Source organism: Neodiprion fabricii, chromosome 6 (genome assembly GCF_021155785.1).
Source record: "Neodiprion fabricii isolate iyNeoFabr1 chromosome 6, iyNeoFabr1.1, whole genome shotgun sequence".
Taxonomy (NCBI): domain Eukaryota; kingdom Metazoa; phylum Arthropoda; class Insecta; order Hymenoptera; family Diprionidae; genus Neodiprion; species Neodiprion fabricii.
Genome location: NC_060244.1, coordinates 27,098,001 through 27,124,095, shown reverse-complemented (window position 1 = coordinate 27,124,095; position 26,095 = coordinate 27,098,001). Strand labels below are relative to the sequence as shown.

The 26,095-nt window shown below is 40.4% G+C and overlaps 3 protein-coding genes across 14 annotated transcripts in view; 1 reads left to right on the top strand and 2 right to left on the bottom strand.

The window, feature by feature from the left end:
* Nucleotides 1-20,925, bottom strand: part of LOC124184848 (potassium voltage-gated channel protein eag) — a 39,240-nt gene extending 18,315 nt beyond the window's left edge. For 4 of the 11 annotated variants that reach the window (XM_046574968.1, XM_046574977.1, XM_046574974.1 and 1 more), the window contains exons 1-5: nt 20,657-20,908; nt 18,185-19,290; nt 7,727-7,827; nt 6,239-6,371; nt 4,788-4,799 (exon numbers count right to left, since the gene is read on the bottom strand). In XM_046574968.1, the coding sequence (XP_046430924.1) occupies nt 4,788-4,799; nt 6,239-6,371; nt 7,727-7,827; nt 18,185-18,263 (325 nt within the window). In that variant the 5' untranslated portion in view covers nt 18,264-19,290; nt 20,657-20,908. Of the gene's footprint in view, nt 1-4,787; nt 4,800-6,238; nt 6,372-7,726; nt 7,828-18,184; nt 19,291-19,927; nt 20,354-20,656 lie in introns of those variants that run through there. The other 7 variants (XM_046574973.1, XM_046574975.1, XM_046574979.1 and 4 more) reach the window with 5 other exon arrangements.
* Nucleotides 20,926-22,090: 1,165 nt separating this feature from the next.
* LOC124184872 (mitochondrial import inner membrane translocase subunit Tim16) lies at nt 22,091-22,887 on the top strand. 2 transcript variants are annotated; one of them, XM_046575043.1, is made up of 2 exons: nt 22,091-22,295; nt 22,358-22,887. In XM_046575043.1, exon 2 carries the CDS (start codon nt 22,416-22,418, stop codon nt 22,803-22,805), a length of 390 nt encoding a protein of 129 aa, XP_046430999.1. In that variant the 5' UTR covers nt 22,091-22,295; nt 22,358-22,415; the 3' UTR covers nt 22,806-22,887. The 2 variants fall into 2 exon arrangements, with proteins under 2 accessions (XP_046430999.1, XP_046430998.1); XM_046575042.1 differs by having other exon boundaries at nt 22,110-22,327; nt 22,399-22,887.
* Nucleotides 22,888-23,144: 257 nt separating this feature from the next.
* On the bottom strand, nt 23,145-26,017 carry LOC124184858 (exonuclease 3'-5' domain-containing protein 2). Its single transcript, XM_046575007.1, has 7 exons — nt 25,318-26,017; nt 25,063-25,204; nt 24,687-24,986; nt 24,456-24,580; nt 23,968-24,350; nt 23,502-23,872; nt 23,145-23,432 (listed from the first exon to the last, which is right to left on the bottom strand). Exons 1-7 carry the CDS (start codon nt 25,551-25,553, stop codon nt 23,205-23,207), a joined length of 1,785 nt encoding a protein of 594 aa, XP_046430963.1. The 5' UTR covers nt 25,554-26,017; the 3' UTR covers nt 23,145-23,204.
* Between the last annotated feature and the right edge of the window lie 78 nt (nt 26,018-26,095).

The following is a 26,095-nucleotide window of genomic DNA, read 5'->3' as shown; positions in this document are numbered from 1 at the left end:
TATAAAAATTGTGGTGAGGTAATACGTAGCAAAGAATCCTAGAAGAAAAGATCGGTGAGTGAGATATTCTTCTATACATAAGTTAGTGCGCCGTCTCTGAAAATTCTACGTGCCTTGCCTACATGAGGTACAACGATGCATGAAATCGATGTTTTTTATAAGGTCATATCATTACAATGCAAATGATCAAAGTCGCGACGTATAATACGCGAATATGCGCTTACGCGTGAAAAAATAATATTCCTGTGTATCGGTAGGAGGTTATATACAAATGTACGCGCACACGTGTACCTATGTGCAAATGAACTGGCAATGAACTGAATCTGAAATCATCTGGTTAGCATTACCAGGTCTACGAAGCACTCTAGGTAGCTATGTGCTTTTCACTACTATATAATAGTGTAAATATACCTATGAATCTGTGTGATAATAAATGTACAGTTAGTTTTTTTTTTATGTCATATACATACAGGTATGGACATTAGGTTAAAAGCATGCAAAATGCATTAAGCGATTGTATAAAGGGGCTAATTAAATATAACGTAGTGAGTAATAAATATAGCTATGATAATTAATAAAGCAATTGAATTATAAAGTTAGTATGTATAAGGGATAGTTGATACCTAGATATAATATAATATAATATGGTTCTATGATGTTTGCGAAATGTGAGGGTTTAGTATATCAGTAATATTGTTAGGGTGTAATTACGCGAATTCAGTTTATTTACGAATTAGTTTAGGCTTTCATTTTGTACAATGCCACTCGAGCTGGTTAATTGACGTGGATAAAAACGGGTGGGTTGGTTGATTATTTTTCTTTTTCAACTCCAGGTCTCTTTGAATTGGAGCGAATTTTTTTATTAGATCAAAATGCAGCAAGATTTTACATTATTTTTCATTGCTGGCTATAGTCATCACTCATTTCGATAATTTGTAGGTTTGGCGTTGTTAGATCATTAGAAAGACTAGTACAATAATGTTAAAGTAGTGACCGCGTTTTATTGTTTTTTGGAAACTCAAACGATATGTAGGGATCTGTGTTAAACTCAAGCGTTCTTTTAAAAGAGACTGCAACGGCTGACACACAGAACAAATTGAAAAGTACGTTCATACGCGATTTCTAGTGAATTTATTGTCGGATTGTTTTGTCGAATATACTAACATAAATCAAGGATATAGCTGCAGTTTAGTTACGTGTTGCTTGTTTGATCGTCCAGTCAGTTTGCGCAGCGTAACAAATTCGACTGGTTTTCACGTCAAAGGCAGAACAATTGTGCAGCATATCCGCAGTGCAACATACATCTATAATTCGAGCGAGTCGAACGATTCAACGAACAAATTAAATGTAGCAGGCTAACGTTTTTTCCTTCAGATATAGGATTACATATACATACATGTGTATGTTCGAGGCCGGCGATAATTGGGAGACGAAAAGTGCCGACGAGTATGATAATATAACGCATCAGCGACGATAATTCTTTGGTAAATAAGCATACTCGGACGATTATAATCTTGGTATAACATACAGGTGTGATGTGCAGGTAAAAAAGTCTGCTCGGCAATTTGAATAGCGAAAAGAAATTTTACAGTTCAAACAATAATACGGTGGCGATAACGTTACACATTTAAATTGTTCGTTCTGGGAGGGATGAAAAAATGACGAGAAAGAAGAAAGAATTAAAAAAAAGTGTGTAATAAAGGTGGATAAAAATTTTCCCACGGGAATTTTTCCACCTGTAAGACAAAAACGCGAACTCCCCGGCGCATAAAATGTGATGCTGCACGGGCGAATATCGACACCCACGCCCAGATGCTATATACTACACAATCTGTAATACCGGGTTGCGCTATTTAATTTCATGGCACGAAGCTGTAGAACAGCAAGGTGTTCCCAGGGGCGAAAGGTGAGACGGTCCAATTTCAGAAAGCGAGGAAAAATAGGAGCTGGAAAACCGTTGGGTGTTGTGCATTATGTATCACGTATAGGTGTATTACACGGTGCACATCTCTGCCTGAGCGGTAGCAACAGCAGCTGTATAAAGAAAATCGAGCGAAGAGGACCGGAACTCATCACGACTCGGCTCTGTCTTCCTCTCACTCCACTTCCACTTCACTCCTCGGCTCGGCAAATTTCACCCTCTCAGGTTTGCTCAATTAGGTCGTTTCGCACCGCCAGCCGGATACAGTGCTCTGTCAATACGGAGCTGATGCAGCTAGCTGTATGTCGTGAGATTACGTAGATGCGCAACGTGAGAACCCCTAATTATAGGCAATTCAGGCTACACATACACTTTGAACAGAGTTCCGAGTTTCCCATTTTCTTTTTATCGAAACAGCTAGCGCGCGAAACTCCGAGTTCCTCGGAGTGGACTTGTACCCCCAGTTGCCTGTAATTAGGCATCCTTATGATCGGCGTCTACCTAATGTCACGCTATGCATATAGAGAGTGTCGCACCGCCGTGGAGTTTGGGATTTTCATACAGAACTGAATCCAGACAACGTTCACTATTCCACGCAAAAGTTCATGCAATCCTTTATTCTCCAAGATGCAACCTCAAGTGCGACGTGACAAGGGATCGGATTGTATGGTTGCAAAAGAGATTGTGCCTATTGATTGCGTTCTGACAAAATTCCCCCTTAAATATTCCTCTTGAGTCAGCGAGGAAGGCAAGACGTTTTTAGTTTAGGATCAGAAAGATGCTCTGCGTAATACACCCCGGTAGCACTACAGTCGGGTAATTGTTTGATAGGTATAATTACAATCTGTCAAATCGTTATTGGACTACCGTATCGAGTCAATAAAAAAAGTGTTAGCCGGGTCACTGAGGCACTCAGTGAATCGATTACCATCTTTTCTGACATATACACCACCCATGTTACACGATTCTACGGGACCTCAAAACGAAGCTGACAAATTTTCCCCGATTATCTGCACTTTCCATATCTGCTCCGCATCTTGTGTTTACCATTGAATTGGGTGGTGGAATGCGGCGGGGGGGAGCAACAAATATGAAACAAGGGTGAGTTTGCTCGGTCGGTAAGGATAGGAATACTGCGTACCCTTAAACTTCAACAACGTCGGAGAGCCTCGAGTTCTTATCACGCATATACGCGATACATTGTATAGAATTACAAATATCGCATTAATTCACGTGAATGACGTGTACGAATGATTCAATGCGAGGAGATTCTGCTCGACGATATAATAGCCGTTTGTATTGTTGTCATGTGTAGTACTCGTGTGTTTCACTGTGATACGTATATTATGTATATCCACGCGCGGCCCTGAAGCTACGATAATAAATTTTTTACAGATTCTAGATTATTTTGCTAACGTGACAATAATAGTTTGTCATTCCACTCTCGATCTCCGTTCCTACAGTTAAAATATTCGTCGCTGCGGACTGTTGCACTTTTGAACTTCGGATCCCGCCGCGACACGCGCTCGGAAAACCAGTCGAATGTTCGAACTGAATTGTCTCGTATAATCGTAGAACTGAATTTGCAGGTCTGACCCGTTACACAGCTTGGAATCTTTTCTATTCTTTCGTCTTCTCCTCGTATTTCTCATATATTCCCGTGTAATAGCTGCTGGACACGAGTATTATACACTTGATGGGCAAAAAATCGCGGCTTATTACCGACGGTGATTAATTGACCAAGAGTAATATACCCTGCCATGTGCGGAGCGAGAAATCTGAGCCCTTTACAGCATTTTTATTGGACGCTTAAAGCCTCGCGGCTCAAGTAATCCCGGACGTGCAATTACTGTATTTTATCGAGCGGACAATCACTCAAATCAAACTCGACGAGGAGAAGCCGAGCACCGATGCAGAGTAGGAAGTTTTTATTCATCAAACGTCCTTCGTTAATCACAAGTAGTGCATTTCATATGATCTCTTCAACTGAAGTAAGCACTATCGCTAACTCTGCATTACTGCAGTGCGACGGGTCATTAGTTCAATTAAATGTTATTACTTGTTCAAGAATATCGCGTATTGGTCCGGTTTTTAATTCTCAAATCAGGCAGTTCGTGATAACCAAGTTTCTTACGTCGAGCTTGCAGTGCTTGGCAAACTTTGGGAGGCAATCACGCCGTTGCGGATTTCCCGAAAAACGATTTAATCAAAGCGCGACGTCGATTACCGCGATGCAATGACTTTGTCTTCCTTCCTTGAATCGGATCAATCCGGCACACCCCTTGACACATTTGCTATTGTCTAGAGAGAAACGCGTGCAGTTGTAGGTGCACATCGATGCAACCCGGAATCCATAAATGAAGAATACGACAAGTTGTATAACTAGTCCCATTCTATGCACAGCACACTGCACTCCACATCCAGTTCATGGTTCATTCAACTTCGTGTCGATTCTCACGAAAACATGACTCAAGAATGCTGCGGGTGATTTTTTATAGCCGATATCAAAGTGTGCCAAACATCTAGCTCGAAGACAAATTGGAGTAGGAAATTTTTTCGTCATTTTACCGTGATGGAAAAAAAATTGTTGCCGGATTTTGAAAGAATTATGGCATAAGAATGTCCGTGAGGGGAAGTAAGCTGTGTACACGGTGTAACCGGATTTTTGTACGAAATGAATTTGCAATTAGGATGAAAATTTCGACCAAGAAGTAGTCTTCAAAAACGGTTTGTTCATATATTTACATGTATAAATGATATACCGCGCCTGATGTGTGTATTATATACTGTTGTATTTTGTTTCTTTATTGGATCAAAGTGACTTACAGGCAGTTTTGAGTGCAGTTTTGAGTTGTGCTACACATACCTCGTGGGGTACCTTTAAAAAAAATTACCTTCAATTATTTATTTTTCACGTTTAACAGTTTCCATTTTAAAGAGTATTATATCACATCGTTACACCGTCATAAAACGAGCAGCGGAGAAAAAATAAAATGGAAGAAAACGAATAAGAAAATCAAATCAATCCAAATCTCGTTGATGGCTACATCTGAAGTGACACGATCGATGTACACAATACAATAATGAACGTTGAAAAGTTCCTCTAAATGATCAACATTCCGTATGATATATATTATAATATAATTGGTGATAAATAAAAAGGCAAAAATATTATTAAAATTTCAATCAAAATCTACATTAGTCAGTGACCTCTAATATTTTATGATTTTTTTTTTTTTTTTTATCTTAAAAGACTTTCATCTAATTCTACAATATTAAAATCATTTCTGCGAATGAAACGTCGGTGTAATTAAACACATTGCTAGTATACCGGCTCAACTATTATTATACCTATACGTTGCAATAAATAACATCGTTTTATCGTTGCAGATGAAAATATTTCCACTCGCAACAATCAATCGATAAGCACTGTATACGTATATACTTGAGCAAGTACCTACTTGAGCGGTAACAATTGCATCCAGAGAACAACACAATATGTATAGAGAAAAAGGGGAAGAAAGTAGAACGATATTACAGAGAAAGGGCCGTACAGATATATCATTCGTCCAGTATTTTTCCCTCTCGTCGAACGTCAACCGCAATAACAATGACAATGGGAAAAGAATCGCGGATCGATTCCCGTTTCTGCCTCTATATAAATTATCCTGTATCACCATTGTTATACATAACGGCAGGCAGATTCATTTGCGTGCCATTTTTTGATGCTTTATATTTAGCTGTATAATTATATTATCGAATGGCTGGATGAAATCCGTCAAGGGTGAAAATGCTTGTTTGAAATTACGAAAGTGTAGAATGGTTTGTTAATTACGTGTTTAAAAATAATAAAAAAAAATAAATAAAAGTTACCAATAGTGGATAAAATCTAACGCCTTTTCGTTAAACTTCCTTGTAAACAATTGGCCAGGTTCCGAGCACTTGTGATATTCTAACGGAGGCAATTATATGAGTCGCGACAGAGTCTCGGTGTGAATTTCGAAATTCTATTTGCACCTCGATACGGGCGGTTAATTTTAAACGTATGTAAATACAGTTTAAAAAGAGAGAGCTGCTGGAAGTAACAAGTATGAAACGATGTTTGTCGATCGTTCGTTAAATAATATTATATATATTATACGAAATAGGCAGAGGGCGTAGCGAATATCTTTTAAACGTATGACGTAGGACGTAATATTCACAAACAAGGTATGCTGTACGTCACGCACACGTACGTCTTACGTATAATACAGGCAGAAAAGACCGCATGGGTGAAGTGTAACGATCGATCCGATCGCCCGGGGTAAGTGCACTTACTGTTTTTCTTGTAAAGTAGAATTTCGAACTGGTCGTGTATCTGCCCTTCCAGACACTCTTCGATCCGGGATATCGTCTCCTTGTCGGTCAGTTCGCCGTACATAAAAGCGCAACGACATGACTTTTGCATCACCTGCAGCGAACGAAAAGACGAGTGAAACGATCGATATAATTCATATTTTACAATACAAATGCAACGATACCATACTGTTAAATTTTTCGGTCGCGTGCGACAAAATTTCTCACGTGGATATCAGATTTATATTTTTATCAGATCGCGGCGCTTTATTCCAGCGCAGGTACACTTTATACCAATAATGTTACACAACCTCGTGGAATCGAGGGAAAACCCTGTGCGCACGGAATTACAGACATACCTACGTCATGCAATTATATACCCAGCTGGGCAATCCTTGAAACTTTTCTCTCAACAATAAATCCAGCGACGATTAACTCCGGGCAATAAATTCAACTCCCGTATATATGTATAAATTATACAATGCCGAGCTTTAAAAGCTATACATATAACACGGTATTTTCAGAGTGAATAAAACGATCCAGAAAATATAAATTGTTACAGTGTGCGAACGACGCGGACTCAAATATCGTCCTCTAGTCACGCACAGAAATCCACCTGAAATTCTTTACGTACCTGTAATGTATTATATAAATACCTATATCTACACAATATACAGTAAATTCCTCAGGATAGATTGTTCTAACGATTCGTCTAAGTTGCAGGGTACATGACCCAGTTCAATATCTAGGTCGATAGTTATTTTCCGTACGTATTAATCGCGCTTTCCTGCAGTGGCAAAGCCACCGCTGACCGTGGCTTAAACGTTAATATAAAATACGCCGTTTGCAAGATATGATAATATTAAAACTCTTGCAAAATAGTCGTGCGATTTTCAAAGAGAAGAGTAAATGCGCACCCACGATTTGAAAGAGAATTAAGAAAAAAAGCAAACTAATTTACGTCTCTAAAATACTTTCAGTCTAGTTTCTACGAGCTGAAATCGTTTTATTTTTACCCGGACCGTTCTATGTCATTAATAAGAAAGTAAATAAATGAATGAATAAAATGACGCTTAAATTCGCTTAACGAAGCCGGATTAATAGCCGTTCGATTTTTCTTCATTACACACGAGTTACCACACATTATACGTACGTATACAACGTATATACGTATCGAGAGCCGAACGGACTTTGGTAAGAAATTCATTTGGAATGTCGGGCGGTTTGCTGCTACCCGCGATCTGCACCGTGTTCCACATACCCAGTTCGCGCTTCAAATCGAATTTACGTGATTTTCCAAGGCAGAAGAAAGGGTGAATTACTTCCGATCGAGTTTTATCTCCGTCATTTGAGGTCACGCGTTAATTGGCAAAAAAAAAAATGAAAGAAAGATAAATTTGCCGAAACGGTAGAACACCGGATGTAGCGTATAATAAGTAATAGGATATAATAGAGGAATAATGGCCTCACCTCTGCTCTATTGTAGCCGGAAATTTTGCAAAAGCTCTCGTTGCAGTAGACAATTGGAAAATCCACTATCTGGGCATTTGCTAGGAGGAAACTGCTGTCGGCTGAAAGAAGAAAAATAATTCAGCAAACTTATTCCTCGGCGCATGGTTGCGTAAAAATTCATTCCAAATCCGAATGAAATATGTCAATTGTTGTAAATAAAGTCAAGGTAGGTATATTACACCTACGTAAAATAAAAACTCGAATTTACGATTATTTCACCTCATACATATATACGTATATCTCCGTCTCGTCCGTATAACATTCCGTGTGAATGATATTAATTGTAACTGTAATGTGTCACTTTTTTCATCACGAAGAGAACGCGTGCTGAAAATTAACTCGAGGGACGTATCGATGGCGCAATCCCTCGGGTCGAGTTCAAACTTTTCGTTGACAAATATAACACACCAGGTATATACGGGTTACGATATAGATCGTGCTTTTTGTCACACTCTTCGGCACTCATGTTCGAAAAGCAATATATCATACACGCGTCGTGATACTTTTCCCGCGAAAGGATGAGGTAAAAAAAGATAAAATGCGCCAAACTCACCCCGTGCGAGGGGGATGCACGCTGTTACGTCGTATACCGATACACGTAGCCTTGTGTAATATTTTTTTTTCCCTTCCTCGTTTTGTGTTTCCTTTTTCGGTAAAACGTCGTATTATGACGCATCACGGACACGGCGGTAAAGGGGAGAGATATGATATAGTGGCCTTTTTCATTTTTATACCTAAATTGAGTTTCGAATTGATATACGACGCTGCGGCGACGTTGACGTCGACGGTGGAAAATGTCTCCCGTATCACGAAATGTACGTACATACATACGCGCCACTTTCCGAGCCTGCAGGGAAACGTTGGAATTGTGATCCCTTTCATCAGGGTGATCAATCAATTAATAAGAAGACGTACATCATCAAAGAGTCGAGGCGAAATTGAATTGCAAATTCAAGAAAATTTCCATGGCTATACGCAAAGTGGTTATACACTTGTGTGAGTGTATTCCCGTGTTTCTATATACATTTACCTCTATGTATGCACAGGCATAATGCATTCGACGGCTCGCGCCCTTCAAACTATTTCCACCGTTATCTCGATCCGCGCCAAAAATATCTGCAGGCACGAAATCGACGGGTGATAAGGTGTTTGCGCTTGACGTTTGCAAAATCATCCTATTAATTATACACCGTTACTACAGTAGTTATTAAATTCAAGTAAATTCAAGAAATATTGTTGCGGAAGCATGTTATATTCCTGCGGGGATGAGGATAAAAGAAGATAAAAAGGAAAAGAGAAAAATTCCGTCAAGTAGAAGGAGCAAATAAGACGAAGGGGAATAAAAGAACGAGGAAGAAAAGAGAGACGATCAAAGATGAGAAAAAAACTCCCGCAGCGGTCTTCCACTTTCGTTAAAAGACCGAAAGGAGTGGCAGTAGCGTTAAAAGCTTCGATCCCACTTCGGTTCTAGGCATTATGGGTATATATTTTCGCAAGGGAATATCGTCGCACGTATTTTCGTGGCAACCCGCTTGACCCTTGCAGACGTACGTGTAGCGTCGTTGGCGATCGGAGTGTCGATTTGAAAGAATTCGAATTTGGCACAGAGCTTCGGCGTGATTAATCGCACAAAGAGGATCCGGATGGAAACGAAGCTGGAAGGAAGTGCCAAATGCCTTAGCGACCTACTGCAATCTCGATGTCGATTTCCACGCATCCATCGAGGTCACAACGCCGAGTCCACGGGGCGTTATCGGATGGAGGGAAAGCTTTCGCCAAGAGTGTAACAACATAGCGATGCGGAAGGTAACCGGAGAGCTTGGAAATTATAGGCATAACGAGGCGATGGGGTAATTAAAAGCGCGCAAACAATGGGAGAGTCGGCCCCCTCGGAAAATCAGACTCGCCTGGAAACTCTGAAGTGGTCCACAGGAAAAGGGGTGCGCGATGTTTGACAGTGATTAATTGGGATTGAGCCTACGATCGGAATTCACATCGAATTTATCTTTCGGAGGGGAACGAAGAGTAAAGAATATTCAACTGTTGCGCCCAGCCAGCAGCTGCTGATGCAGCGATATCGGTGAAACTCGTTGTTCAAAAGCACTTCCGTATACGTTGACACTCGAGGTATTTCGAGGGTGCACTTCGAGTCTCTCTCTCTCTCTCTCTCTCGCTCTCTCTGTCACTTGTTGATCCCCGGCTCGTTGAACGTATCGCACTGTGGCTGATATTAGTATAACCGACCGCTAATTGTGTCACGATGCATCGCGATTCTCCATACGACGGGCGTGGTTACCTTTGGCGAGAAATAAGTTGAACGGTTTGTGCAATTATAGCTACGTTTATCAAAGTGTGCGGTGTTGTAGGTGTGTCGTATGCATGTAACGTGGAATACGGTGTATATTCAACAGCACGTAAGAATAGCGCAGTGGAGATTTTAATGAACTTTCCTACTTAGAAAACCTCCAAGTGCCTCAAACCCGCGGGTATATACTTTTCCCCTCGTCTTCCACTTTCCCCTCCTCCGTTCAAGCGAATGAATGCAGCTGATTCGCGCTTCACCATGATGCAGTTTGATACAAATTTTGAAATAAGATTTGCGTTTTCTTTTCTTTTTCCTTTTTTTGCCCGAAACTTTGTTCATACTTTTTTCTCATTATTTTACTCCCACCAAATGTTACGTCGAAAAATTATAGGTTCAATATCTTGTATGTTTCACGAGTGAATTATGCCCAAGTTATACTCTCATGTTTTGAGTAAGGATACTCAACAAATTGGTAAAGGAATTCAACGTAAAACAAAAAGACGATAAATTGCCCGTCGCAAATCATTTGTCTTGATCAGGTTGAGGTATAAACATAAAATCGCGATAATCGTACATCAATCCGGGATCCCAGACAAATGTGATTATAAAAACGATTGCAGTATATTCTCTTTTTTCGTTGTGCGGTATACATATAATTCGTTGTCAGAAGTCGATCCCAGTATATTAGTATATAGAAAATGAAAGGTTTCCTCGCAAGGTTAGTCAACAGCTTTTCTCAACGATTATATGTTGCCGGGAAGGTTTTTTCCTCCCAACCAATTCTCCCTTGCGACAGGTACTGCAAGTTGCACCAAATAAACCGCAGTCATATCCGAAACGTGTATAAAAATGTCAACGCGAGGCTTTTCGAAGCGTATGATCTGAAAGAAGTTCGAAACTCTCCGAGACTTCCGATCCTGTTGAGAGACCAGGCGAGCTTATAGGTATTCTCGTAACGCCGGTGGTTTTCAGTGAAACTTCTCGTTCAACGCCGGCAGATAGGCAACCGCGGCTACGTACCGTATTACCGGGCATTGAATACACAGCTACGGTTGCCTGTCTGCCGGCGTTGAGCGAGGAGTTTCACAGAAAACACCCGAACCACCCAATCGGTATAAGGAATAATCACGACTCAGGCAGGGTTCGGTTCAAGGCTAACTGTTTATACACCCATAATACACACCGATGGATATCGCGGGGAGTTAGCCTCGTGCACGACCATTTCAGACGGTTGATAAATGAGAAAACTCACACAGAGACGAACAACGTGTATAGGTACATCGCTTCTGCCAAAAGAAAACTATAATGCGCCTATCGTGCAGGCACGCCAGTCACCGTCGGCACTGGGTTTCGAGGGCGAATAACGAACGAACGATGTAAGGAGAATTATTGCGACGGTATGTATCCTTGTGCACGCAGAGGAAGAAACGCGAAAATCGTATATTTATATCGCTGATTGCGCGAAGAATGCTTACTTTTCGATTTGGCATGGAGGGTAGGTAACTTTTGCCTCGATACACAAACAAGGTGCTTCCGAGCGAAAGCCGGAGTATGTTGGGTTGCCTACCACTGAGGAGAACAAATATCGGTAAAACAGATCTACCGAGTCATTATCACTTTGGTCAAGTCAAGTCATATCGTCACTTTAACGTGACTCCGGAAGGCGATCACCGAACGAAACAACCTGTTGGCCAAATCTACACAATTTGGAAACACGAGCAGTTTCAGTTCATTCCCGAGGACTCAAAACGCGCTGCTTATCGGTAATTCGACGGGTCTGTATTACCGATATTTCTTACCCTCAGTGATAGGCAAGTCAATATATTGGGGCGTTTACTTGGAAGCACCCTGTAGGTGCAATGTGTACAATATTATATCGCCCGGTAAGTAAGGTCAAGCTACACAGCCAAGGCCTTAATCTTGATGCTCACGCGAGGGTTGAAACTTCGGGCCGCCTTTTGCCGCAACCGCTGCACACTGACTTGCTAAATCGCTGCTTGACGTACAAGACGGGTCAAGGTGCGAACCGGAATTTTCTCTGACTGATATGCCGTACCAGCAACCCTGCAGCCATGTGCTGCACGCACTCGGCAAATCCTCGTAACGATCCTGGATGGAGGACGTATTTTTTTTTTTCGCACCCTCGACCTCTTCGCTTTACTACAATCTTAAGGCCTTAATCTGCAGCACGTCAAGGACTCGAGGATTTTTTTTAAATTTTTTTTCAATACCCTTTCGCTTCAAGGTCGCCTTGTGCTTTTCCGCTACCTTTCCTCTTCTTCTTCTCGACATCGCTGTTTTTATTCTTCCTTCTCTCTGCGGTATGTTATTATTTTCCCTTTGAATCAATTTTCTACTTTCTCCATACCTGACGCTAATTACGACCAAGCTTTGCCTCCGTTCGAGGCACTGGTAAAAGTCACGTAACGTTCGTCTCGAATAATTCCATGCTTTTATTATTATACATAGCAGTAGTGCGGATTTGTTTTTACCCCTTCAGTGAAAATATAATACGAGCCTGCAGTTATGGTCCGTGAACCAGTTTTAAGATTATTAAATTGGACTACATAAAAGGTTCTGTTGCACACAATCTGGATCTGCACGATTACTAAGCGCGGTAGCTATAACAATATGTCAGTTATACCTATTTGCGGAGGAAAATAACTGAAGTTAATCTCATTTGGCTGACACGAAGTGATGCGATTTGTGTGCTACAACTGCGAGCGAAGCGAAGTGAAACGTGGAAAAGCATGTGAGATAAAAATGGAAAAAAATGGAAAAAAATAACAAAAATCTGTATCAGTCACGACCTGTACATCGGTTTCACAGTCAGCAGCTGGTACATTAGTTCACGTTTCGACAGAATTCACCAAACGAAATATTTTTTCCTCCCTTCAGTTCCGTACCAAGTGTTGTACAGGCATGTATGAAGCGCGAATGTAAATATGAAAACGGATAAGCTTGAATAAATTGGGATCACGTCGATCTCCGGGCAAATAAATATTACGTACGAAAATCCGATAAACTTCGCATGAAATTCAAAGTGGCGATATGTGCGAAAACATCCCCTGCAACTTGGTTGCTCTTTGTCGGTTTTCAATGCGGTTAGAATTGTGCATCTCCCGACTTGTTGTAATACTATACAGGCACGTAAAATGTAGTATTTCTTTGTACAAGTTACAGTGATAAGGTGTGGATACAAATTATATAAGAGGTGAACAATGAATAGCGTTAATTACATTGCGTTTGACAAATAACAAAGCAGACTTTTTGAGGCTCAGTAATGTCTTATCGTCACCTTATCACAGAGTATCACGGTCTAAAGTGATAGGGGAAAATTATTAATTCACAATTTTCACACCGCGATTCCAGCGTTGTATACATATACACGCTATATGCTATCGGAGAAAAAAACGTAAGGATCTGCATAGCAATGAGTCGCGCAATTCGGTGATTTTCAAAGGCGAGCTTGACTCCGGCACGCGAAATATAAATATTTTCTTACTCTTAGCAAAGCGTGATTTTTCTTTTCCGAATTTTATCTCCATCGGCACGCACGCGCCTCTTTCCTCAAATTATTATATAATGCTAATTTACCGGGTCTAAGACGCACATCGCATGTACTTTACGTACACTAACACATGGTATGAAACGATCTCTTTTCGGCAATCAAGCCCGCGGTGTTGCGTCGTTTACTCCGACCGCTTTGCAAGTAAATGGTGAAATTCAGGCTCGAGATAGGGAGCGAGAATCGCGTGGATTTTTCAACCACTTTACGATAACGGCAAAAAGTCACGAGTCTAACGATATACTCGTGTACGCATACAAGGAAATTATTTATAAAATGCTCATTATACGGCGTGGATAGAGGTGTTTGAAAAATAGCCGATATTTGTCACCGTCAATATTATTCCGCCTCGGTTTTACCACCTCGGCCAATTATCCACACCCTCCGTAGAGTTCGTTTCATCGCGTTATTCAATTTATCGAATTTCTCCGCCCAACAAGGTCCGTTTTTTCTTTCACGTTGCCGCTGCTGACAAATCGGTCATCTCTTCTCTGCCCCCATTTTCTCTCTCTCTCTCTCTCTCTCTCTCTACCGGTTACATGTATACACATGTAGGTACGAAATTCGAGTTTCGCGTGAAAGCTGAAAATTGCACTCCGCGCATAAACCGTCTTGTAACGTTAATTACACACCAACATTAAGATAATTCTTCACTCGCATGCGGAATTATACATCACATCGAATGAAACCGTATGCTAATTTTTAGACCGTGGATAAAACGTTGCGGAATTTTCGTGCTATATACGTGGTAATAAAGAGAAAAGAGAAAGAGACAGACGGAGAGAGAAAAAAAAATTGAGTCAATAAATTCAACTTAGGAATTTTAATAGCTCGTTAACTTTGGTCAGCGTGTGTACGAAGTCCGTCCGTACGTACGTATAATTACAACTACCTGCAGCAGGATCAGGGGTGAATAAATTGAGCCTCGCCGAAATTGGCCAATGGTCATCTGAAGCAGCAGAGGACCGTCACTCGGTAATTTCCGTAGCTTGATAAGCTGTATATCCGATCGTATAAGCTGTCAAGCTGTTCGAGCACTTCGCTGTGTAACGCTTTGAATTTTTCTTCTTAAGGATAATTTGATCCGACTTCTACTTATCCGCTAAGCGTAGGTGTGTATTTTGGATTGCAAATGAACAGCTCGGGTGTGACAAAAATTGGCGAACCAGCTTTCGCGCGGAATTCGTTTAACATAAATACAAAAGTTTCCCTCACCGTCCGCGAGCGTCGTCAGAATTTTTCATCCCTGCCTCCACGGAGCTAAGCTAAACAAAAGTATCAAACACCGAAAGTTGGCATTGAGAATACGTGTGACTAGAATTGTAATTATCATACTTCTTGGTATAATATAAAAAATCACGCTACTTTAGTTTTACTTGAAAAACTTTTTATCCGGATTGATTGTTATACAGCTCACGATGCGGAGTTTATAGCTCGTAGTTTGCAATTATTATGTATACCTGTACATAATAATTATAATATGCTTGCATTCGTATTTATTATACCTATATTCACAACCATTATTCGCGCTTGAAACCAAGTTTTGTATATTCATACCTTCAGGGGAAGTATTTTTTCTTCTCTCATGTTTATCTTTTCTTTCCTTTTTTCATCTTTCTTTTTCTTTTTTTTTGTGCTCTTTTTATAATCGCACCCGCGTGACCGTCGGTCAACTTGAAACTATTAAGATAATAACACGTACAAACGCGATGTCCGAGAGAAATAAATTCGCACCTGCCCTGCTTACTCTGAGCGTAAAAAAAAAAAGAAAAAAAAAAATTAAACAAACAGACAAACGAGAATGAAAATGAAAAAAGTAAACAAATCAAATCAAATGATTCAAATTACCGGTGAGAGCACAGCAACTCTTCTTTCAACGATCTAAATTTAGCTATATATCCATATTATGCTGATCACAGAGAACGAGTCAAGTTTGCATAATATAAAGCTGCATATTTGATGCAGTAACATCTATCAGACGCGAATGATTGATGTAAAAGGTGTACAACGTTGTTGTTCGATCGAAAATGGAAAGAATAAAATGTGTTTGCGTAGATTAAGGGTTCAGTATAAATAGAAACTTGAATTTGATTAAATTAACTTTGAGAAATGTGAGTAAATTTTGGCAAACTTCTCACCGCTCTCCTTTAGATTGTGTAACACACTCAGGCATGTACGTATAATATCGCATTATATTCTAAGCCCCCCCCCCCTGCAGCCGTCCCTGGGACCCGCGGATTGACCCTTACGTGCTTCGCGGATTTGACCCAATGACCTGCCGAACTTTGTCGAAGGTTTGCGGAAACGGGCGAAAACGAGTCAATCCTCTCTGGGTTGAGGAGGTTATGCGGAGGGTAAAAAACATCCCCCTAACTCCGCTCATGTTCCCCGGCGTGCGAAGGGTCCCGCGATTTCGTTCCTAATTTTTAACGCAGAGTCCGATGGTAATCACCCGACTGCAGATTAACAGCGAATACATTATACAAAGGGCCTCCGTAGAGTCGGGCCCGGGTGAAATCCGAGTTTCGACCCTTCGTTATCAATTATTAATACACGGCCTGATTAGAGGGAAGGTGAACGGAAATAAAAGAAACCGCCTTTCGCCGCATATTTCCTGCTTAAATAGTCATGGCTATAATAGCTTTCACCTAAGTAGGGGATGGGGGTAAAAAACTATTACGGCCGATTGGTAGAAAGTCAAAATACAGAGATACAAAATGTACATCAGTCGAAACATAGAACGGCAAATTTTAGGATCTGTATGCGATTCTGTATTATCGAGGCGAATTCTGACGATTCTGCACTTTGGCATTCTACACTGAGAAGAATTTCATTTGTTACAGTAGTTAGAAAAATTCAGCAAAACAGGCATCGTTAAAAAAAGCTGTTTGAATATTTTTGTGATTACGAAAAACGAGGTACGCCTAACCATTTTGCGCTATTATCGATCATTTTTTAGTGATCGCAACGCAAAATCAGTTTTTTCGGTTTACTCTACTTTTTTTAGATAAACAAGGCTTTAACGTCAATTTATTCCTACACAAGCATTAAATTTTCGCAACAGTTACAAGAAAATGTAGTAACAGTGATCGTAATGAGAAAGAATAGTAACGGATACTAGACTTTCCGGTAACAGCTAGAAAACTAATTTTCATTTTGTACCTAGGACTATATTTTTCGATTGTGTTTAAAAATGAAAATAGTTAAGGACTAAGCGTTAACCGGAACTAAAAATTTCTCCCAGTGTATATCCTGACTTTTCTATATTTTTACCCATCCATATTTCGACTTTCGTCATTTTTTTTTTTTTATCTATTAACTTTCAGCTTCGTTTAAAAATTCGCTATTGTGCGGCCCTCCAATTTTTTTCATCTTTCTACATTCTTATCCCGCACCCGAATAGTACGCTATATTCTACACAGATATAATGCAGCTGGTAGCGTGTACTCGCAATTTCCACTATTTACCCAAAACCGTGTTTGCCATTTCTCACGTAATTGCAACCTTGCCGGTGAGAATTGCCTCGCCGATCCGCACGCCACATCACGCGAATGCACACACATCCATTACGTGCATACGATGCACGCGTGCATACGCCAGACGTTGAATCTTCAGGATCATCCCCTCGCATCGGCGCAAAAACGCCACGACGGTACGGTTCGTTATTATTTATGATACTCTGCTTTCAAAGAGCTTTTCTCCTCCGCCGTTGCGTGTATACCTACTTTCAAACCCTCGGATATTATACATGTAACCGGGGACCGATGTAGGTACGATATTAATGTGTATCGTGTATGATAACTCTGGCGAATCTATGCAAGTATGTATAAAATGGATCCGCGGTAAGAATGACGGTTAAGAAGAAGAGACGAAAACTATGATCCGCGGTAAAAAATATTACTCGTCACGACTCGCAAGGAGAAACCCAAAAATTGTACAATTTTTAATCATCTAAAGTTGACGATTTTACCAATCAATTTATCATTATTTTCAATTTACATCCCTTATATGGGTAATTAGTTATTGAAACTTGAGCTACGTGTATAACGTATGTGACGTATATAATATCCAGCAGCTGTCTAGATTAATTCTACGCCAACTGAACGAAACGCGTATACCTACAGAGTATGTATGCGACATATATATAGTTACGAAATGTCGAGCGAGCATCGACGAAACCCGAATATAATAGCTTCGAAAAAAATCTCTAGAGGATTTTATATTTAAGACAGAATTTAGAAGCTCTAGGAATTAGGGGATTACGCGAATGTCACATGTCTAAAATATACAACGTTTCCGCACCGATGTATTAGCTGTATTTTTTTTTTAGCTGTCGATAAATTCGAACATTTGTCAAGTTGGAATCAGCGGTCGAAAGTAATCGAGAGTAAAAATTCGACGGAACTTATTGTTAGCTATTCAGTTCGCATACTCTTCCTCACGCGGAAAGAATAACAACGGAAGAAAATCCTTTTGGCGTTTGATTATTTATAAAAATAGGAAAAATCATTCGAAACGTAATAGAGTGAGTTTCTTTACTTACGTTGGCTGCTGCTCCTTCGAATGATGTTTTCTAAAAATGTATTTTGCGGGGCTACGAGGCCCCTACGACCCCCTGGCATCCTTCGACCCTTGAATCTTCAGTTGTTGACGCGGTTTAAGATCTTAGCAATCACGGAGCTAATAAATCTTAAACCATTTTCTCATTTGTATAACTTTTCAAACGTGTGTATATAATATGTATGTACATATATATACATACATACACACCTATATATTTATTTTAAGCGCGATAAACTGCATTTAGCGCGAGCTCCATGTTTCTTTTTAAACATACACGTATGGGGTATAGTATTGTTGTTATTATTATTGTTGTTTTCGTTGCCGTTTTTGTTTTTGTTTTCGTTTTTCTTGTTGTTGTTGTTGTTGTTGTTACTATGATTGTTTTATAAATACGTCGCGGACAGTTGTTTGTCACCTACATTTCTTTCTGGTGTATATCATTGTTCGCATCGTTCTATTTCAATTAGCGACTATACATATATATTATGTGTATGTATATATATATTGCAATATTATTTATATTACAATATACGCGAAATTAACGTTCAAACGCGTTCGTCGCCCTGCAACTGACGTTCTGTCACCTGTACTTCTTTCTCGTATACATGATCGTCGTTTATATTCTCCCACGGGGACGATCCGACGTCTATAACTGCATACAACGAATTCTCGTCTTTGTCTATCCTCGTTAACCACAGTCCTTCCACAGATTCGCGACATTTTGCTGTGTTTTCTCTGTTGCTCTCCACATCCTCGGCGTCATCGTCGTCGTTACAAGTTCCCAACATTTTATACCTGCACTCACTACATTTCCTCACTTTTTTCCGATTCTTGTATCGTCTCTTATTGTCGCCGATGGCCGAAGGTTAGTTATGCATAGACACGTTTAAACACCCGCCGTCATACGCGAGCGGCCCTTAATCACCGAGTATCGTATCGATTCCTATTGAGAGTCCGTCACCATTCATCCTCAATTTTTCCGATATTATTTTCCTTCTCTTCTTCCATTTTCATCCTACCAATCCCTGCGTCGGCTGAAATGTCTCTACAGCTTCGAATTCTTCGCCAAGAATATCCGCCGAGCTCCTAATCAGAGAAACAACAGTATGTAATGAATTTTCATTGTCAATTATTCGGCCTGTAATCGCGAAATTATATCGTGACAAATTACACACTGTTTCCAAAGTGTTTAAACGTCGCGATAAAGGTACGTTATTATGTTCATTAGGATTGAGAGTCTATAACGAGGTAGCTCCGAAGGTTCAAGTAAATTCGAAGAAAATTCTTCGGAGCTCGTTGTTCAGCATTCCGAACAGCTTGGAAAATTGCAGGAAAGATCTATACCCGGATAAATATAGGTATATACACGAGAGACTCGGCGATGGTAAGAATGGTGTCACCGACAAGCGTAAGGGTCCGGCTCTATTCGCGATTATCCTGGAACAATGCGCATGTAATTACTGAAACGATTCACCGGGATCTCTTTGATGCCGGGGATATCTCGAGGTAAAGAAGGAAGGAGAGAAAAGTTAAATAAAAAAAAAAAAATTAAAAAAAAAGAAAAAGAAACATCGAAAAGACAGCCGCGGAAGTTTTTCCAATATTTTGATGCGCGGCGTAAAATCTACATCGAATTTTCCCTGAAGTGGTAACAGCCAGGTTGGGTCAGACTCGGCGAGGATGGCAACCCGCTTGCCGTTTACGTATAATATAAACTGCCTACCTTGTCGAGTAAAATTCAGGCGGCAATTGCTGGGCATTTTTATACCGAACTATTGCATATATGTATGCCTGAGCATTTGTCAAGTGAGCGATAACTTTTAACTTCGGGCATCTAATAAAATCTCCCATTTTACGTCGTCGATGAGATTGGAAGGAGAAAAAAAAATAGGAACGGAGAGAAAAGAAGAATTATCATTTTTGGCTTGTTACAAGCTATCGCGACTCCGCAGTGATTTGCATCGCGAGTTAAATCCGATACGAATATAGAAAGATGTTGAGTTGTTAGGTTTGTACTGCGGATGAATTTTTCCCCCGGAGTGAACGATATACGCGTTATTATTGACATTCGACGACTATACACATTTGTATTGGAGGAACGGTTATGACCGAACAATAATTAGACGTAAAATCGTTCAAAGCTGTAGAAATATTACAGCGAATCGTAGAACCGTCGTTTCATTATTGAGATGAATCGAATTATTCCGAATTTTCGTCGCATACTTGGTGATAAAATTCTACGCACCCCTTCTGATATTTATTCGTAAACAATATTCATCATCGTTTCGTACAAATCGTAGTGTCTCGGATCTCACGTCGATCGTCCGTACGTAGAATACCGTAAGAATTCAAATTCTCGGCCGCTTCGTAGGGTAGAATTTAAAACAGCATACATCCACATATACGGACACTCTGACGCCGCCTCACTTTTTTTCATTGATAATTCAATTACCAGTCTAACTAAAATTCATCGTTGACAATATTAGCCGATCGTGGTTTTACCAATGTTCGGATAAAAATACGTGCAGGGCAATGCAATCGTCATATCGTAAAAAGGAAATCAATCCAAGTTCAGCGCACGTATGTTAATACTTATTCAACAATATTTAAGGTCGCACAATCTGCTCTTATATCCCTCCTGCGTTCGAAAGTTCAACCCTTTTTCGTTACCGAGTAGCGACTGGTTCGTACGGCCTCTAGTTACGGTACTGAAGGACATGCGGACCGACGGACGGACGGACGGTCGGTCGGTCGGTCGATCGAAGTAAAACCGAGGGCGCCACCTCGCCGGCAACCCCATTTACACACGACCCATACGACACGACCTATACGCGCGGCGTATCGACATTATCGTTCGCAATACGCGGTGGTTCAAGGAGACGGAATGATTTCAACGCGCGCTTGTCGGAGATGGTATCTGGAGTTAACTTCAAGCCGATGGAATTACAAGGCGAGGGGGAAGAACGTCGTGAATAACACCGTTTGACCGTTACTTTTAGAGAAATGCTAATTCGTGACGCGGCGCGGTCTTTCTCGACTTGCGCGTTGTGAAAATTTGACAACGGAGACGCGCAGTGACGTCAACGGTATATGAAAATTTAAATCCACGCCAAGGGGATTTGCCATGTAGAGTAGTAAAAGGAAAACACCCTTGTATAAAACGAGGAGAAATAAAAGAATAAGCCGCGCAATCTCTATTTCGGTATAGCGTTGAGTAAAGCGAACGAACGAAATGTTTCCATCGCCTCTCGGAATTATGCATATCAACTGAAAGTACGAAAAGTACATTTCAGAATTTAATAACCGCTATGCCTTGGAATGGAATACTGGAAAATTAGATTCCGTAGCAGTGGCCGGTGATAAAGGAAAGTAATTTACCGGACATTGTAATTTTAGTTGCGTTTCTCTTTCCATCTTATTTCTCCCCACGTCAATACGAACTATTATTTTTTATGACTCTTTGTTAGGAACGGTAAAAAATAAGTAGAGGATATTTATCGATTCATAGTTTAATTATGGAATGAGGATAAGACAACGAGATATGTGGAGAGAAAAAGAGGTTTGCGTGGCTGGAACAAATCGATTCTCACGCTTCGAATTCCACAAACGTTCCACTTCTCACTATTTAAATCTTAACACCGTCTATCGATATAGTTGTTGCTTTCATTCACCGCAAAATTGTTAAACAAATATGTATTTTCATAGGACACAGTACCGTTTATGTCTCTGTGCCAAATGTCTAATAAGATAACCTGGCGTATATCTGCTTCTCGGCCATGTCGTTATAATAATACGTATAACGAAATGTGGCTATACGACGATACTTAGATATAATTAACGACGGACGACGATTTCAGTTAATTAAATTCAAAGTGTTTACCCGCCGCAGATAATCGAATCCGAAACCCTCGATTACAGGGTAATTGGAATCGACACGATGCGATCGATGAAACCTGTACGCGAATCTCGAATCATCGGACTCGTTTTGCGGTTCACTCAGCGGCCAGCATTCAAATTCACGCCATGGCGAAGTGTGCCAAAAGTGAGGTTAGGTCGCCAATGGTGTCGTAACGAACGAGTCACTTCACCAGGTACAACTCGATACAACAGTGACATTTAGAAGGTTAGGATTTACTTCAAAACCTACTTACAGGTTACGCGAAGTGACAATTTATACCTGTGACTCCTCTGCAGGAGACAAATCCGAGGCGATGGCTAAATACCTAGCGCAGATAATCGTCCTGGGAACACAGGTTGTGGGTCGAGCATTTGCGCGTGCTCTTCGTCAGGAAATATCGGCTAGCCAAGAGGCAGCTAAGAGAGCTGGCGGCGGTGCTCAAGGTAGAGAAAGAGCTGCCGCGAACGCCAGGACTGGTCTAACTTTGGATGAGGCGCTGCGCATCATGAACATGGAGAGTCTCAAGGACAAGGAAGCGTTGGAACGTAATTACAAATATTTAATGGAGGCTAACGACAAGTCGAAAGGTGGATCGTTCTATCTTCAGTCAAAAGTCTTCAGAGCCAAGGAACGCATAGACGAAGAATTGAAGAATCAGGAACCACCTGGCCCTGACCCTCATAAAAAGAGCAAAGAAACTTAGCCCATTTAGCATCTAGTCTTTCAAATCTATCGCTGTTATGCCTGTATATATTAATTAATAATAAATGGTAATAGATATGTGACATCTATGTTGTCTCGTTCTTTTTTTAGATATCATGAATATATCGCTTAGAATTGGCTTAACAAGGAATTTGCGTTACAGAAATATAGATGCACTCGCAAAGACCAAACAACTGATGCAATATGTGGGACTAACTTTCACATCATATCATGAGACATCAGAGTTATTTTACTCACTAGTCAGCTGTTGCTGATTGCAAGTTATAAAGAATGTAACGTGAATAAATGATATGCAGGAAAAAAAAATAAAAACATGTAGTAACCGCAGGGAATATTATATTCTAAAAATAATCGGTTATTTACGTAGGAAATGTCACGTTTACGCATGGCAGCTGATCTTTTGGTCGTTTTCAAGTATCCCGGCCAATTTCGCATCTTGTGGTTCTATCCTGCGTTGCTGTAGACGGATTAGTAGACGCTCCTGATTGTGGCAGACTGACCACAATTCGGGCATATACTTTGGCTCCATTGCTGATAAAAAGTGCTCTCTCCAAAGCTGTTCCAACTCGACAAGACCGCCAGGTTGACTTTCAAAATGCTCTACAACCTGTATAAATTTCGTGTCATTTAGATAGGTGCAAATGGTTAAAGGGATGTTGAAACTATTGGTAGATACCTTCAACCCGTGTGGCGTACGACCCGTTTGCACAGATACTGAGGGCTGCGTTGCTTTTATTTGCTGATCAAGCTCATCCAGTAACTGCGGCGTTATTTCCTTATGTCCAGTTAGTTCAGAAACGTGTGATTCCAATATCAGACGTCTCTGATTGGGAAGACTAGACTCTTTCCGAAGAGCTCGTACAGCAGAACGGAGTCTTCTCCAATGGCTTTGGTAGGCATCATCTACACTTATGGATGGTCCAGATAACGGGGCGTCGCACATTTCAGCTAATCGCTTTCGCATGCGAATATCTTGCATGTTACTAATTTGATGACAAGTCGGGCAAAGCAGTAATACGTCGTGAGACTGATGTTCCTTCATGACCACTGAAAATTATTTATTCGATTGATTACTTAAAATTGTTCAAATTTGTTTTCAGCCAACACCAATCACATATTTACTGTCAAATATTTATGCTCACCAGGAAAGTATTTTCGATATTCTCTAGGTACGACGTTTTTTCTTATGAATTTATCCGTCGCTCCACAAACAACGCAACGGTTTATCTTGACCTGCGTATAATATCGTCCAACTTCGCCCTGGGCTCTTCCGGACGGTTCGAATTTTAATCTTACAGTGTAGGGTTCCTCCTGCACCACGGTTCCCAGTCCCTTCTCAACGTACCATGTCGCTTTTTTGTGATCACAAGTACACAACGTATCACCGTCCGGTGCTTGCAAATAACAATTATGATACAGTGGTTTGTTTCTCGTCACTACGGTCGATTTGTTCTTGATTTTCAAGTTGGTGTTATTAGTTTCCTGATTATTTTTTTGAATTAAGTTGTTTGGGTTAGCCCTGAACCTAGAGAAGAAAAATTTCTTTTCAATTACCTGAATTTGGTATAGCATGAAAAATGTGTAGTGTTAGTTGTATTGTAAGAGGTAAAGAATCAGAACAGAAACAGACCTCATATCTAGCTCTCCCTGCGGTAGATTAAGCAGTTTGTCCTCATTGGACTGATCCCAAATATTCTTTAGATTTATAACAAAGTTACCCCATAAAGACCGTTGTTGTTGGGCTCTGTTCAGCATCTGCACATCGTTAAATTAAATGTGAAACAAGGTTGGAAACTGTTAAAATATTTGAATCACGATAGTAATTGTAAATAAGACAGTGAAATTTTTTTTTATTTCTCACTTGGTGATAAATTAGGACTGCGGCAAATGCATCGGACGCGGCATAATTAATTTGTTCCTTAGTGAGAGAATCAGCGTTCCAGTTGCTGCGTCTCACTGCTGCATTTTTGTCCATTTCTATGCCCAAATACTCCTTGCAGAGTGCGGCTAATCCTGTTGCATTGGCAATGCCTAGTCTTCTGGCATGTTCTCTAAGATCCAGAGTTCCGTACACATGACAGCCGAAATCTCTGGTCAACTTCCTTCCATCGTCGAAGGGTGCCACTCCAACCTTGAGTACGCGCTTGTTCGACAACAATTCCTGTACATTGATAATAGGGGATTTTTATGAAAGCTAATATTACATAAATAAGATGAGATGCGATCAGAATCGGCACCTTAAGCTTGCCGGGAACATAGCCGATTTTGTCGAGGCGGAAAAGGACACACAGTCCGTTGGAAGTAGCCAATTGCAACAAGGAAACACGTTCATCATTGACCCATTCGCAATCAAATCCCAACACTCCGTCTGATAATTCACTGTAAAAAATAAATACACACATGATAAGTCCAGCGGACAAATAGAGGGAGGAGATTATAATGACATGTTGAATAAATAAAATGAATGGGATAAATACAGAGTGTGTACTTACTGACGAATACGCTGCAAGGCGTAATCGCATTTCTCAGGGGATTTTACCAAAATCACTTTATCTGACTCGACGTAAAAGTTTCTATCTTCGATACTTAAATTTTTATTAAAAAGGAATACGTTCTGGCAGAACTGCCTCAAGCTTCGCAGCACGTTGTTACGGTACTTAGAAGCAACGAGAGCCAATCCTACTGTCATACACACGAAAAATATGTTATCCTTGCGAAATTGAAACATTTTTGAACGCGTGATGTTAAATTGAGTGTAAGTATAATAATGAATAAATCTATATATAGATGTATATGTACAATTCAGTAATAATAAATATTTGTATAATAAATTACTAAAATTAAATTCAATAAGAGAGGTTCAAGCTACCCCGTGGTAGTAAACAACAGGCATAAATGCCCAGAGAAGAATGATGTTCAACTCGCTTAACCCAATGCTAGTTGATAAGCGTCCTACATTCACTCACGCATTCAGTCACAGGGACGTTGTTATTATTCTGAATTCTAAGAATTGTACTCAACCTCCGACCTGTTTACTACCAGTTACCATTCTCTGAATCCTGACCAAATAATCGGATATAAAACCTCATGAAAAAAATGATAATATTTTCGGGATTACGTCTCCCCGCGGGTTAAGCTCAGGAGTAAAATTCTTACGTACATACATCTGTCTTTGCTGAGGTAGGCCGCGTCAGTGATTATTATCGTTGGATATCAACGTATGTATAAACGTAATTATGGGGTACAGCAGGATCGGCATCCCTGTCCTAA

What these genes read in the sequence shown, in the direction of transcription:
- LOC124184872 (XM_046575043.1), top strand. Translation starts at nt 22,416, where the DNA reads ATGGCTAAATACCTAGCGCAGATAATCGTCCTGGGAACACAGGTTGTG.
- LOC124184858 (XM_046575007.1), bottom strand. Translation starts at nt 25,553, where the DNA reads ATGTTTCAATTTCGCAAGGATAACATATTTTTCGTGTGTATGACAGTA. An exon ending in GCCTTGCAGCGTATTCGTCA is followed by an intron (nt 25,205 to 25,317) that starts GTAAGTACACAC and finishes TATTTTTTACAG; the next exon opens with TGAATTATCAGACGGAGTGT. An exon ending in GTACGCCACACGGGTTGAAG is followed by an intron (nt 23,433 to 23,501) that starts GTATCTACCAAT and finishes AAATTTATACAG; the next exon opens with GTTGTAGAGCATTTTGAAAG.